At 43.2% G+C, this 13,133-nt stretch overlaps 1 protein-coding gene across 3 annotated transcripts; it reads left to right on the top strand.

Moving 5' to 3' along the window:
• The first annotated feature begins 1,578 nt into the window (after positions 1-1,578).
• LOC309533150 (uncharacterized protein) lies at positions 1,579-10,846 on the top strand. 3 transcript variants are annotated; one of them, XM_082224339.1, is made up of 3 exons: positions 1,579-1,637; positions 3,883-4,488; positions 7,733-10,846. In XM_082224339.1, the coding sequence occupies exons 2-3, from the start codon at positions 3,885-3,887 to the stop codon at positions 8,620-8,622; spliced, it is 1,494 nt and encodes a 497-aa protein (XP_082080465.1). In that variant the 5' UTR covers positions 1,579-1,637; positions 3,883-3,884; the 3' UTR covers positions 8,623-10,846. The 3 variants fall into 3 exon arrangements, with proteins under 3 accessions (XP_082080465.1, XP_082080464.1, XP_082080463.1); XM_082224338.1 differs by lacking the exon at positions 1,579-1,637 and adding an exon at positions 2,713-2,957 and having other exon boundaries at positions 3,883-4,470; XM_082224337.1 differs by lacking the exon at positions 1,579-1,637 and adding an exon at positions 2,713-2,957.
• The last annotated feature ends 2,287 nt before the right edge of the window (positions 10,847-13,133 follow it).

Genomic DNA, 13,133 nt, shown 5'->3' with positions numbered 1-13,133 from the left:
ACAGGTCCCACATCATACCCACTCCACATCTGCAAGAAAGTGATATTTTCGTGCGTTGGCATCTATACTGTGGAACTTCTTGCTGATTGATATCAGACAGGTGCCTTCACTGAACTCCTTTTGGCACCTGTCAAAAATGTTTTTTTGTTTAGACATGCTTACCCAGATATCTAGAATCCCAAAGTGTTTTTAGTTTATTGCTTGTTTTAATTTGAGAGTCCCATGGACTGCAAGAAGATCAAACCTAACCATTCTTAAGGAAATCAGCCCTGAGTGCTCAGATCATTAAGCCCTGAAGGACAGATCATTAAGCTCAGGCTCCAATACTTTGGCCACCTCATGAGAAGAGAAGACTCCCTGGAAAAGACCCTGATGCTGGGAAAGATGGAGGGCACAAGGAGAAGGGCACAACAGAGGACGAGATGGTTGGACAGTGTTCTCGAAGCTACCAGCATGAGTTTGACCAAACTGCGGAAGGCAGTGGAAGACAGGAGTGCCTGGTGTACTCTGGCCCATGGGGTCACAAAGAGTCGGACACGACTAAACGACTAAACAACAACAAAATTTTCTGAATGTTTTGTTTTTGCTTACATTTTTATTGTTTATCTTTTTTTTGCAAACCACCTTCATTTATTTTATTTTATTTTATTTTACAATCAAGCAGTATATAAATTCTATAAAAAAAGTAAATAAACAAATAACAAAACAAACTGGGGAATCACTTGCTCTTCTCATAATTAGGCCATGACTTCTGGACTATATTTTCAGCCTCCTCTCCATATCTTTTTCTTTTTTTTGCAATACTTTTGGCTGAAACCATTTTCAACTAGTGTGCCTGCCCAGAAAAAAAAATTAGCCAAGGGGACCTCTGATACAGAGTGCAACTGTACGGGATGGGGGAAATGATTTATTATTATTATTATTTGAACTTCTATTGTGCTGTTTTTCTTCCAAAACCTGTCCACCCAGCTGTCATTTACCTTCGAATAGCAGCACTGAGGAGAAGTAACAGCCTTGGTAGTGGCTTTGGTAGCAGGGAATTTGAGCAATGAAAGGGCATGGGTGCAGAAAGGGTTAAAATCCCTCCCCCCCCTTTACCATGCTAGGACACTTCTTTGGATTGGGTCCCCTGTATCTGTCCTCCTCTTCCCAAACAAAGGGCTGCAACACCAGTTCTAAGCACAGTTAGTTAAAAATGATTCTTGATGTAATGCTTTAGTTTGGGCCTTTAATACATCTGGAAATGTTGTATCTAATCCTTAAAAAGTTAATTTCTTTCGAGAAAGAAACAAAAAAGAGGGCAGTTCTGTGGAAACAGTGGCTCCTTATTCCTCTTAATAACAGGTATTGAGAAGCAATCACCGGTTTGGAAAACTAACCTATCTTTTCAGACAACAGAGGTCATTAAGAACAAGTTTTATTTATTAAAATACAACAAAACAGTGCATTTTGCGGGCTTTTCTAGGAAGTAATTATTTATACCAAAGAGTAGCTTAGCCCTTCCTGCATGCTTTTCTTTATTGTACAAAATACGTGGTCTTTGTTTGAGGTTTTAGTATTTAAGTCAGCTCAGTTTGCCACTTCAGCATCACGGATGCAGTGGGGAAAGCACCTGAGTATCTGAAGACTCCTTCCAGGTAAACCATCCATCTTGACTTTACTGCTTGTGCTTACTAACCATTCCCCCCCTACAGGAATTCAGAATTATTTTGCTTCCATGTTGTACAATCAAACTGTTGGTGGGCTGTCAGATGGACTGGCGTTTAAACAAAAGGTCCATTGAGTTTAGCAGTAACCCATGACAGGGCCTTTTTGGTGGAGTTTCCCAGTTTGTGGAAAGCCCTCCCTAGTGAGGTGCATCTGTCTCCCTCACTGTTGACTTTCAGGATAAATGTAAAAAAAAAATTCCAGGTTGCCCAGGAATATTTGACGGTGAAAAGCACTGTTCTTAGCAACCCTGAGATCACTGATTGAGAACATTTTAAAGTATTTCCTAGGCTGGATATACACACAGGGGAACCTCCCCCCTGTTATAAATAAGATATAAATTAAATCATTATAACAAAAGAAGAAAAAACCTCTATGTAAAATGCATAGACAAAGTTTTGTGCTCTGTAGCACCATCTAGTGCCGCATGTTTATAACGCTGTAACATGGCTATTATTTATTTATTTATACCAAAGAGTAGCTTAGCCCCTCCTGCATGCTTTTCTTTATTGTACAAAATACGTGGTCTTTGTTTGAGGTTTTAGTATTTAAGTCAGCTCACTTTGCCATTTCAGCATCACGGATGCGGTGGGGAAAGCATCTGAGTATGGGTGGGGAAGACATCACCTTACCAACAAAGGTCCGTATAGTTAAAGCCATGGTTTTCCCAGTAGTGATGTATGGAAGTGAGAGCTGGACCATAAAGAGAAGGAACTGGCCTGCTCAAGCCCCTAGCAATTTATAATAATTATCCTGGAAGAAGAAGGGTATTGGAGTGGTGTTGGAATTTGTGTGTGTTTTAAATCCCCCCCTGCAGTTTATATATAGAATGCTTCAATATGTAAAACTGTGTGACCCCCCCGCCCCATAACTATATAATGCTCAGATTTAGAGCACGGGTGGCGCTGTGGTCTAAACCACTGAGCCTCTTGGGCTTACCTATCAGAAGGTCGGTGGGTCAAACCCCTGCGACGGGGTGAGCTCCCGTTGCTCGGTCCCAGTTCCTGCTAATCTAGCAGTTTGAAAGCATGCCAAAAAGTGCAAGTAGATAAATAGGTACCTCTCCGTCGGGAAGGTAAACAGCATTTCTGTGCGCTGCTCTGGTTTCGGTCTTCCATTGCGCCAGAAGCGGATTAGTCATGCTGGCCACATGATCCAAAAAAACTGTTTGTGGACAAACGCCGGCTCCCTTGGCCTGTAAAGCAAGATGAGCGCTGCAACCCCAGAGTTGTCTGCAACTGGACTTAACTGTCAGGGGTCCTTTACCTTTTTTCCTTTTTTTAGCCCCTTTATATAGCACAGAAGGGGAATGTCTCAGTAAAGGAAGGGTGGGGGAGAGTCCTTTATCCCTTCTAAGATGTCCTGGAGGACTGTTCTGTATTTCAAGGACTGCTCAGCCCAAGACCATCTTAAATTTGCTCAAGGGGGAGGCACAGAATTTCCCTCCTTTGCAACCACCCTGCGAGGCAGAGTAGACTAAGAAGGGTGGCCCAGTGACCTTCCATGGCTGAGCAGGAGTTACCCTGGAACACAGAAAGGCGCCTTACACCAAGTCAGGCCATCAAGTTCAACACTGTCTGCTCTGACAGGCAGTGGCCCTCGAGGGTTTGAGACAGGAAGCATCCTCAGCCCTACACAGAGATGCAAGGGATTGAACTTGGGACTGTTCATGCAAGGCAGATGTTCTGGTCTTTCTTCCCCTGAGTTAGAACCATGACATCTCTGGTCCAAGTCTGGTATCCTGAGCATCATGGTACCCTTGGTTCTTGATGGTCTGAGGCTGTTAAAGTTTAACACAACATGAGCCCTGTGAATCAGCATAATCAACACAATCCCGACAAAACAACATGACTGCCCTCCTCCCAACTGTGGTTTATAATATTAATTTATTTCAGTCACGTTTATTTCAGTATTTATATATATACAGTGGTACCTCGGGTTAAGTACTTAATTCATTCCGGAGGTCCATTCTTAACCTGAAACTGTTCTTAACCTGAAGCACCACTTTAGCTAATGGGGCCTCCCACTGCTGCTGCGCTGCCAGAGCACAATTTCTGTTCTCATCCTGAAGCAAAGTTCTTAACCCGAGGTAATATTTCTGGGTTAGCGGAGTCTGTAACCTGAAGTGTATGTAAGCCGAGGTACCACTGTATATATATATTTGCATCTTTTCAGACATGATTCCCATACTCCTGATCCAAGCTCTGCTCTCCAGCGCCCTCTGGAGCCCCGCGAGGACAACAGCCATCATCAGCTTTTCTCCCTACCCTCTCTTCACAATGGAGTCACTCAGCGGTGTCACTGAAACTGAAGACCCTAAACAAGCCTTCACTGTTCCCCCTGATCAGGACCCAGAGACCAATGTAATTGATCTGGTCACAGATGGTGGGAGTCGAGCGAGTTCCCAGATCGCCGTGACACCTGCGGCAACCTCTTTCTTTAACGGGGTGGGTGGAAGCAAGAAGAACCTTCTGGAACCAGGGGCCACCACCACAACCACCACTGCCATTGGATCCAGACAACAGGTGGCCCTGGAATGGTTCACTGCTCCAAACACAGAGCATACCTCCCCAGCTATGGGTGTTTCCAGGGAGGAAAACCGTACTACCCGCCTGGTTCCATTTTCTGCGACTAACAAAGGCCTTGCAGTTGGCGACCGCGTAGATCCTGCCTTCTCAAATGCACCAAAGGGAAACAGCACCGATACTGAGCGACACTGCTTCTGTAAAATTCCAGGAGCCGAAGGACAAAAGAGAGACCAAGGTGAAAAAGAGAATGCGGGTAATTGTATCGCTTAATGCCTTCAGGTTGCCAAAAACTTTTTCTTTCTTTCTTTCTTTCCTTTTTTAAAAACAAAAACAAAAAAGCAAAACTGAACGCCATTCATTTATTTTCTAATTAAAAACAACCGGATCAGTATCATACTGAAAATCCCCCCAAATCCAAATGCTCTGTGCAATGAAGTAAAGAGATACTCGGCGGCGGGTAAATGGACAAATTGTGTCCCTCGCGGCTCGCACACAAACTTGCCGGTGTGCAGAGCACCAAACGCCAGCAGAGCTGCCTGACCCATAACACCCATGTTCTCCTTCTCATAATCTGGTAGTATTTGGTAGCAGACCATCTGCAATTTTATAATAAGCCCCAAGACTCTGCTGAACCCATGAAGCACCTGCAATGAAGCAGCGTGACTTGGACAGATGTAACTGCAGCGTGAGGTGACTGAGATAAATGAGTGGTTTTCAAACAGCGTTCTGGGAAATCCCAGGGCTCCTTGTAATCTTAGCAAGGCTTCCTCAATAAGGAACCTCAGTAACAACTGCCAAGTTCCTGTTCAGGAAAGCTTGCCCTCCACTATTGATGGTACTACAAAATGTTCAGCTGCAGCAATCTGGGGCAGTGCTGTTTTTCTAGGAAAAAGAGGTCCCGGAACTCACCACAAACACCTCCCTTGTTCGCTCAGAATGGCAATGGCGCCCACCTGAGAGGTGCCAGAACTGAGTTCCAGAGAGTTCCGGCTGCAAAAAACAAACAAACAAACAAACAAACAAACAAACAAACAGCCCTGGGCATATGCATAGCAGTAATGACGCCCACAAGGAATGGCCAATGTTCTTCATGCACTTTGTATGTGTGTGCAGCCTAAAACATTTCCCAGACTCCTCTGCAACCCACAGGATCTCCGCAGCAGACATGCAAGAGATTCTTGACTAATGTCAATGTGGGAAGAGTTCCTGGGAAGTAGAAAGTTGGAAAACTATTGGGATAAACAACAGACTAAAAATGACTGGTTCTGAAGACATCATGACTTCTCAGAAGAAAAGCATTCTGGATCTTCAGAGTCAGGCCAAGGCATCTGACTTAAGGCTCCATTTGTGCTATACATTTAAAATAGTATCTTACCACTTTAAACAGTCATGACGTTCCCCCCCCCAAAGAATCCTGGGAACTGTAGTTTATTAAGGATGCTAAGAGAGGTTAAGAAGCCCTGATTCCCCTCAGAGCTCCAATTCCCAGAGTTCCCTGGGAAGAACCATTGCTTGTTATACCACTCTAAGAATTGGAGCTCTGTGCGTGGAAGAGAATAGGGGTCTCCCAAGAACTCTCAACATCCTTAACAAACTACACTCCCCAGGATTCAGGGAGTTCTTTAAAGGGACAAGACACTATTTTAAATGTATTGTACAGATGGGACCTGAGTCAGACCATTGGTCCATCCAGCTCAGTAGGCTCTGCAGGGTTTTGAACCAAGAGTGTTTCCTAGCCCTACCTAGAGACACTGGGGATTGAAACTGGAACCTTGTGTGTGCATGCAATGCATGAGTTTTTCCACTGAGCTACAGCCCAGCTAGTAAAGCATGGTGGGGGTTTAAGCTTCCCATATGTAGCTTAAAGCAGCTCTTTGATCTACACTGGGCAGAATGTTCATGAGGCTTGCAAATGCTTTTTTTTTTTTTTTTTTTGCTTCTGCAGGAATGCTATGAACGGTGGCTGTGGTGTTTAATTGATTAATCCACCAGACTAATTGCTTAAAAAACTTTTTATATATTATTAAACCAGCACACCTTTTTGGAAATGCTTATAAAACTGCAGACTGCAAGCTTCATTTAAACAAATCCCCTTCCCTTACCTAGTGAAGATTGTATCTTTTAAGATGATTTCTGTTGCAATACAAAATCAGAACTATTGGTTAGACACGTTTGTAAGTGTAGGCACATTTAACCTAACTATTAACTATTAATTGTATTGCATCCCTACCATGAACACAAACAGCACAAGATATATTCAAAGGTGGTTTCAGCCTCATGTGAAAATACCAGGGGATTCATGTCCTGGCATTAACCATTATGTTTCAGAAGTGTTGGTGGTGCTCAGTTCAGTGTGGAATATGAATGTGTTCGGCACCTCCTGTGCAGTAATTGAGAAAAGCACAATCCTTTCTAGAGGGGTGCATAATTCACCACACGGAGCTGTAATGGCTCATTTGGAGACACACCAGAGTATCATATAAATGAGTACATTTTAATGATTCTTTAAATATGATCTCAGGGACTCCTATGGTTACAGTCATTGACCCAAAGTATGATGATAGTTACCATGATGCTCATACCATCTTTTCATGCATACATTTAACTGTAAAATTTGAAGCTGTTTCTTGGACCTTTTGGGTGTTAGATTTAAGCACCCATCACAAAGCAATATATAAGGGTTACTCATAGGCTGGTGAAGGTAGAACCAGTGGCGTAGCGTGGGGGGTGCAGGGGGCCCCGGCCGCACTGGGCGCAACATCTGGGGGTTAGGGTTAGGGGGCACAAATCCACAGGTTAGGGGGCGCAAATCCACGGGTTAGGGGGCGCAAATTACTTGCCTTGCCCCGGGTGCTGACAACCCACGCTACGCCACTGGGTAGAACACATTGGGCAGAAGTTGTTCAGTTAAGGGCTGGGTTATGGCATTTCAGTTATATAGCAATGTAGCAGTACTATTTGTTGTTGCTCCTCCTCGAATAGTGTCAATGTAGATCAAAGAGCTGCATTTTGCTGCATTGGCTGCATTGGCTGCAGGTACAGGACCAACCCAATTGGGAGGTGTATAGTAATAGATTTTGTAGTCTGTTTCTTGCCCCCATGGAAGACAGACAGTTGCCTTGCACCATGTAAGACCATTGGTCCATCAAGCCCAGATCTGTCTACTGTGAAGTGGAAATAGCTTCACAGGGTCTCATGCAGTGACATTCCCCAGAATTTTTAAAGGAAGGATGCAAGGATTGAGTCTGAGACCTTCTGTATACAAAGCACTTCCAGTGAAGTGCCCCCTCCCCTATTGCTGCATGTTTTACAGAGGAGAAACTGGAACATAAATGAGGACCTGCAGTGATGCTAGTTGAGATTTGTTTGGTCCTGTGTGTGTGTAAGCATGTTACTGTTTATACTTGAGCTTAGTACAATTTTGCTATATGTTTTGATTGGGAATTTTTCTCAGTTTATATGACAGTGGATAAAGATCTGCTCCTGTTTCCTTCCAGATGTGCTGAGACTTGCTAGGAGAAGAGGAGAACTGCGGTCTTTTGTAGACGTTGGACAAGGCAGAACAGTGGAAAGGGGGGATTCCAGATCCAGGGCTGCTGTAGGTAGACCAGTGTCCCCTCATCAGGCAGAACAATATGGTGGCTCTACTGATTTTTCTTTTCCAAGAGGTGACAAAGGTGAGGTTGGGAGCCCTGGCCCCATAGGAATTCCAGGGCCAAAGGGAGACACTGGGGAACATGGAGAACCAGGCCCAAAAGGTGACACTGGACAGAAAGGTGACCCTGGGGAGAAAGGAGAAAGAGGCATAGCAGGTGAGAAGGGGGAGATAGGACCAGGAGGGCCACCAGGAATTCAAGGAGCTCCTGGTTTAAAAGGAGATGCAGGGATGCAGGGAACAGTTGGTGCCCCTGGGAGAGAAGGGCTAACTGGACTTCCAGGCCGAAGAGGCGAAAAGGGCCAGAAGGGGGACTGCAGATCAGCTGAACCTGTAGCCTTTTCAGCTGGCCTTCAGAAAAGGAGAAGCTTCCCATTGCCAGGATCCCCAGTGAGATTTGAAAAGGTTTTCCTGAATGAAAATGAAGCATATCATGAGGAATCGGGCATATTTACTGCCAACACTGGAGGAGTCTATTCTTTCAGTTATCACCTGAGTGTCTCTGGCAAGGCGCTGAGGGCGGCGCTCTTCCACAACGGTGAAAGACTTATGCAGGTGTCAAGCGCAAGGCAGCCTCCGCAGAGCGTTTCCCAGGTCTCTGGATCTATGCTGGTTCACCTCTCTGAAGATGATGAGATTTGGCTTCAGATTTTGAATGGCTCTCAGAACGGGCTGGTGGCTGATGAAACCACTGATTCTGTATTTTCAGGGTTTCTGTTATACCCTGATTAATGAAATTTAACATTATTACATATAGGGTTGGGAATAAGCATCCCACACCTGACAGCTTTGTGTCTTGGATCACATAGCATACCTAATATCTTCACATTTTTCTCAATTTCACAGTTTCAGTTTTATTGCTAGCGTACTAAGCTGTAGAACAGCGGTGGCCAGTTCTTCCAGCTTTACCATTAGATTAGCATGTGCAGAACTTTCTAGAGGCCTAATAGACTTGTGAGATTTTACACTAGGTTTCTAGCTCTCATGATATTTGCTTAAACTGTTCCCTAAAGGGTGACTTTAAGGTTAAACTTCTTCACTCTTGCTTTGACAGTGGCTTATTGTCAGTTCTAAAATTACTGTGTTTTTATTTTGTTATTTTTATTATTATTATGAAGCAGCATTTCATCAATGAGAGTCAGTGTGGTATCATTGTTAACTGCTTGGATTAGACCTGGGGACCGCCATTCTTAATTACTGCCTGAGACTAGCCTTCCTTCAGAGCGGCCTTGCTTCCTTGACCATTAAAGACGATTTCCAAACAACATGGAAACAAGCAGTGGAAAATATAATAACAATTTTAGGATTTAATCCACAGATCTTACTTGACATGGGGTACGAACAAGCAAAAAAACAACACTAAACAGCGAGTGGTAGATACTAAACGACAGGGTTGACCTAGCCAGGTCCCAAAATTTCTAATTAGTGAAACGAGAAGATACGTGACTTCCCAAATGCCATACATAGCTAATCTCAAAATACCAAAACAGCAAAGGGCTTTCACCTTGGCCCGTTGTCAGGCCCCGCCTTCAGCAATTCAGGAAGGCCGTTATAGGTAGAAACCTTACGAGGAGAGGAAATGCCCCTGTGGCTCTGGGCAGCAGGAAACAACAGAGCATGCCCTTCTTCATTGCCAGTATTATATAGAGATTCGAGCCAGTTTTATCCAGCCCATCCTATATAATTCCCAGGGCGTTCAGAACAAGACAACATCTTCTTATTACTACAGGACGGAAGCCCAGAAGTCACATATTTAGTCGCCAGAGCCTGCGCATGCCATGATAGATACTCGTCGAAGGAAGGTCTATGCTACAAATCAGTCCCAAAATGAAGCCCCATATTGTTAGATCTGTATCACTGAAGCCCCACCCCATACAGCTGTTTTAACTGGTCTTTTTTCATTCTTCTTCAAGTTTTTATTCACCCATTTTTAATGCTTAATCAAATATTCTATGTATATATTTTAATCTATGGTTGGTTCTTGCTCCCAATTATTTAATAATTATTCACTTAGATTCATACTGTTATGCTATTTATTTAGATGTTTTGCTTATGCTGGCCTGTGACCAAATAAAGTAAAATCATTCATAGAGCTGGGGAGACGCAGGTTCAAATCCTCACTCGAGGATGAAGTCCACTAGAAGATTTTAGATCTGTCACCATCTCAGAATTCACCAATGTGGTCTCATGGGTGCCTTGGTGAGCAAGTGCTGTGGCCGCTGATGTAGCTGCCGTTTTCCCATTGATGGGTATGGCTGATGGGGGAGCATGGCTGCACCTTTTTGTGGCCCTGTCTCCTTTCCTGCTCTTTAATATGTGGCAGACATTTTGTGTCATGCCACACGCCCCATGGCAGCCATTTTGTGACTGGTTTTCAGGGCACGTTCTCAAAATTCTAAACGTGCCCACTGGCCTCAAAACTGTTGGCACCCCCTCTTGCACACACCTGCCTGGGAGTAAACCCCGCTGAATGCTATGTGGCTTAAGTCTGAGTAGAAATGCATAGGACTGCATTGCAATATTGAAGATCCCACCCTGTCCTGAATTACTGAACATTTACACCCTTCCATTTATATCTTCTTATGAAGCTGCCTTATAGAGAGCCAGACCATTGGTCCACATAGCTCAGGATTGTCCACAGTGACTCTCAAGTGGTTCTCAAAGGAGTTTTCCTCAGCCCTACCTGGAGGTATTTATCTGTCATTGTTCATTTGTGATGGTCGTGGAGAGTGAAAAGTCATGCACTGACTCTCCCTTTTTGGTAACTGATTCCTTTCTTTAGGAAATAAAATTTTAGTGAAGTGTCATGACTTTGCCCCTTTTTATCAGAACTGCAGTGTCTTGTCGTACCTTTGTACAAATTGATTTACTTATTTTGTGTTATGTGGATGGTTTGATCTATATAAGTTGATGGCTTAAAAATAATAAACTGGAATTCTGAGCACGGGCTGTTTCAGCTGTTGACTCCTGAGTTTACTTTGCTCTAGACTCGTTGAATACATGCTTCAGTTCTTTGTCATGCAGTGATATTCCCCAGAGCTGCCATCTTCTTCATGGATCACACATCACACAGCTCCTCCAACTAGTCAAAAACTGCTGATGTTCTAACAGAGACACCTGGAATGATGACTCTAAAAGCTTCTGCGGGGATCCTTGTGTTTCTTGCACTGCTCCTATAGACCAATTAATTCCTTACCTGGCCTGGAAAGCATAAATTGACCCACTGAAAGATAGTTTGTGGCCGAGTGGGAGGGTGAGGCCATTCCTAGCTTCCCTTTCCTGTTCTCAGCTGACTTTCCCAGAGCTCTTTCTTGGGTCTCTGCTTTCTCAAGTCCCACCTCTCTTATTCCCCTTTTCTTAGTCTGTTGTCCCTGTCTTCAGTCCCTTGCTGACTCCACACTCTCTGCCCTTATCTCCAGCTTCAGGTAGTTAATACAGTGCCCGCCAGATCATTATCATAGAGTGGGAAGAGACCCTGAGGATCATCTAGTCCAACCCCCTCCTTTGCAGGAATATGCAGCTATCCCTTACATGGCTCATGCCTGCAACCTTTGTGTTATCTGCATCATTCTCTAACCAACTGAGCTATCCAGGTGATTTAGGCTACAGTTTCCATCATCTCCAGCCATTGGCCATGTTGCCTGGGGCTGATGGTGACGTGAATTCTACTCATATTGATCCAGAGCAGATTCTACCGTATAGTCAGCAGAGTAAAAACTTAAACACGTTGCAGGATTCCTGAAAATAGACCAGAGGCAATTAATATTTCATCCAGCAGAGCTTTACTGCTACTGAAGGCAAATGGTCACAAATCCAATACATTCAGGATTGGCACTGTCCATAAGAAATCCAGTTGCAGCAGACTTAATTTAAACTTACAATGACTTATAATAAGACTAAAACTTTAACACTAAGCATACTATATACAGAACATCACATCAGAAGGAAAGAGAGATAGAAAGGAAAACCCACGCTCCTTCTGGCTTTATTATTATAGTCAGCATGACCTTGACAGAAGGAGATAACAGAACCAGTTTAAGCCAGCTGTACTCAGCTTCTCTGAAGGAATAACCCAAACATTATGAACCTTCTGCTTGTTTCTAGGCAGAATAGAAACTTACGTGTCAGCCAGAAACTTCCAGCTAGCACCAGTTTCTTTCACACAGAGAAGCTTCCAGAACCCTCTTGAATTAATTAGAATAGGAATAGATCTCTACACATTAGATCAATGGAAGTTAAAGTTCAACCACATCTGGAGGGCTGCACATAGAAGGAATATGATCTGAACTAATTGCTTGCAGATGACTTTTCATATTGGGTCTTGTGCAGCCCAAGGACCCCAGATTGCCCAGCCTGATGCATAGGATTGCTTTGACGATTCTTTGTAGTTAATAGGTTTGCCCCCTGCAAAGTGTGTCATAGATTCAGAACTGTATAGTTGGGAGGAACCCAAAGAATCATCTAGTCTAAACTCCTGCAATGCAGGAATCACAGTCAAGTGATTTCAATGCTACCTTTCAGTTTAAAAAGGCTCCCAGGGTAGGTCACAATGCATAAATCATAATTCTATCAATAAAATAATAAAAAATGAGACAACAAATCCTAATAACTTTTTTTTTTTAAAAAAAGCCAGATTCAATGATTCCTTCAGCAGTCTTTTCAGGCAGCTTTAATTAAGATCAAGGGAGCAGAAGCATTTTGAGTATTGCAGGCAAAAGTAAGTCGTTTGAAAAAGGAGAGATGAATGTGATACTGTCCTGAACTTTCTTACTTTAAATGAAAAAAAGGGAGGGGAAAAAAGAAACATACCAGCAGCTTGATCTACTATTTAAAACAGATTGCACTTCATCGCTTTCCAGGGCTGGACATAATTATAGACATCCCTTTCTTTTAGATATTCACACCATAAAGCAATTCAGATAAACAGTATTGTTTAGAAAAATGATGCCAGCCAAGGAATGGATGAGGAATGAAATCAAGATATTGTTCTTAAAAGCGGTGGGTAACTTTGCTGATGCACGAGTAAAATTTAAACTTTTTGATTCAAAGTGTGTGTGCATCATAATTAAGATGCAATTGATTGAACCCAAGCAAGCAATCTCCTTCCAAATTGCAAGTGCAAATTGCCCTTTTGTAACAACATTTCAGTTTTTGCATCTGTTATTATATTACATTTTCTTTCCAATTTTTGGATGCAAAGCTATTAGCAAAAAAAAAAAAAAAAAAAAAAAAAGATTCACCAC

Source organism: Podarcis vaucheri, assembly GCF_965113315.1.
Source record: "Podarcis vaucheri genome assembly, chromosome: 5".
NCBI classification, from domain to species: domain Eukaryota; kingdom Metazoa; phylum Chordata; class Lepidosauria; order Squamata; family Lacertidae; genus Podarcis; species Podarcis vaucheri.
The sequence above is the reverse complement of the archived record's forward strand: the minus strand, read 5'-3'. Positions and strand labels throughout refer to the sequence as shown.

Excerpts from the sequence above, each read along its gene's own strand:
- LOC309533150 (XM_082224337.1), top strand. The coding sequence starts at position 2,915 with ATGAGCGCTGCAACCCCAGAGTTGTCTGCAACTGGACTTAACT. Across the intron at positions 2,958-3,882 it reads GTCTGCAACTGGACTTAACT|ACATGATTCCCATACTCCTG; the intron begins GTCAGGGGTCCT and ends GCATCTTTTCAG. Across the intron at positions 4,489-7,732 it reads AGGTGAAAAAGAGAATGCGG|ATGTGCTGAGACTTGCTAGG; the intron begins GTAATTGTATCG and ends GTTTCCTTCCAG.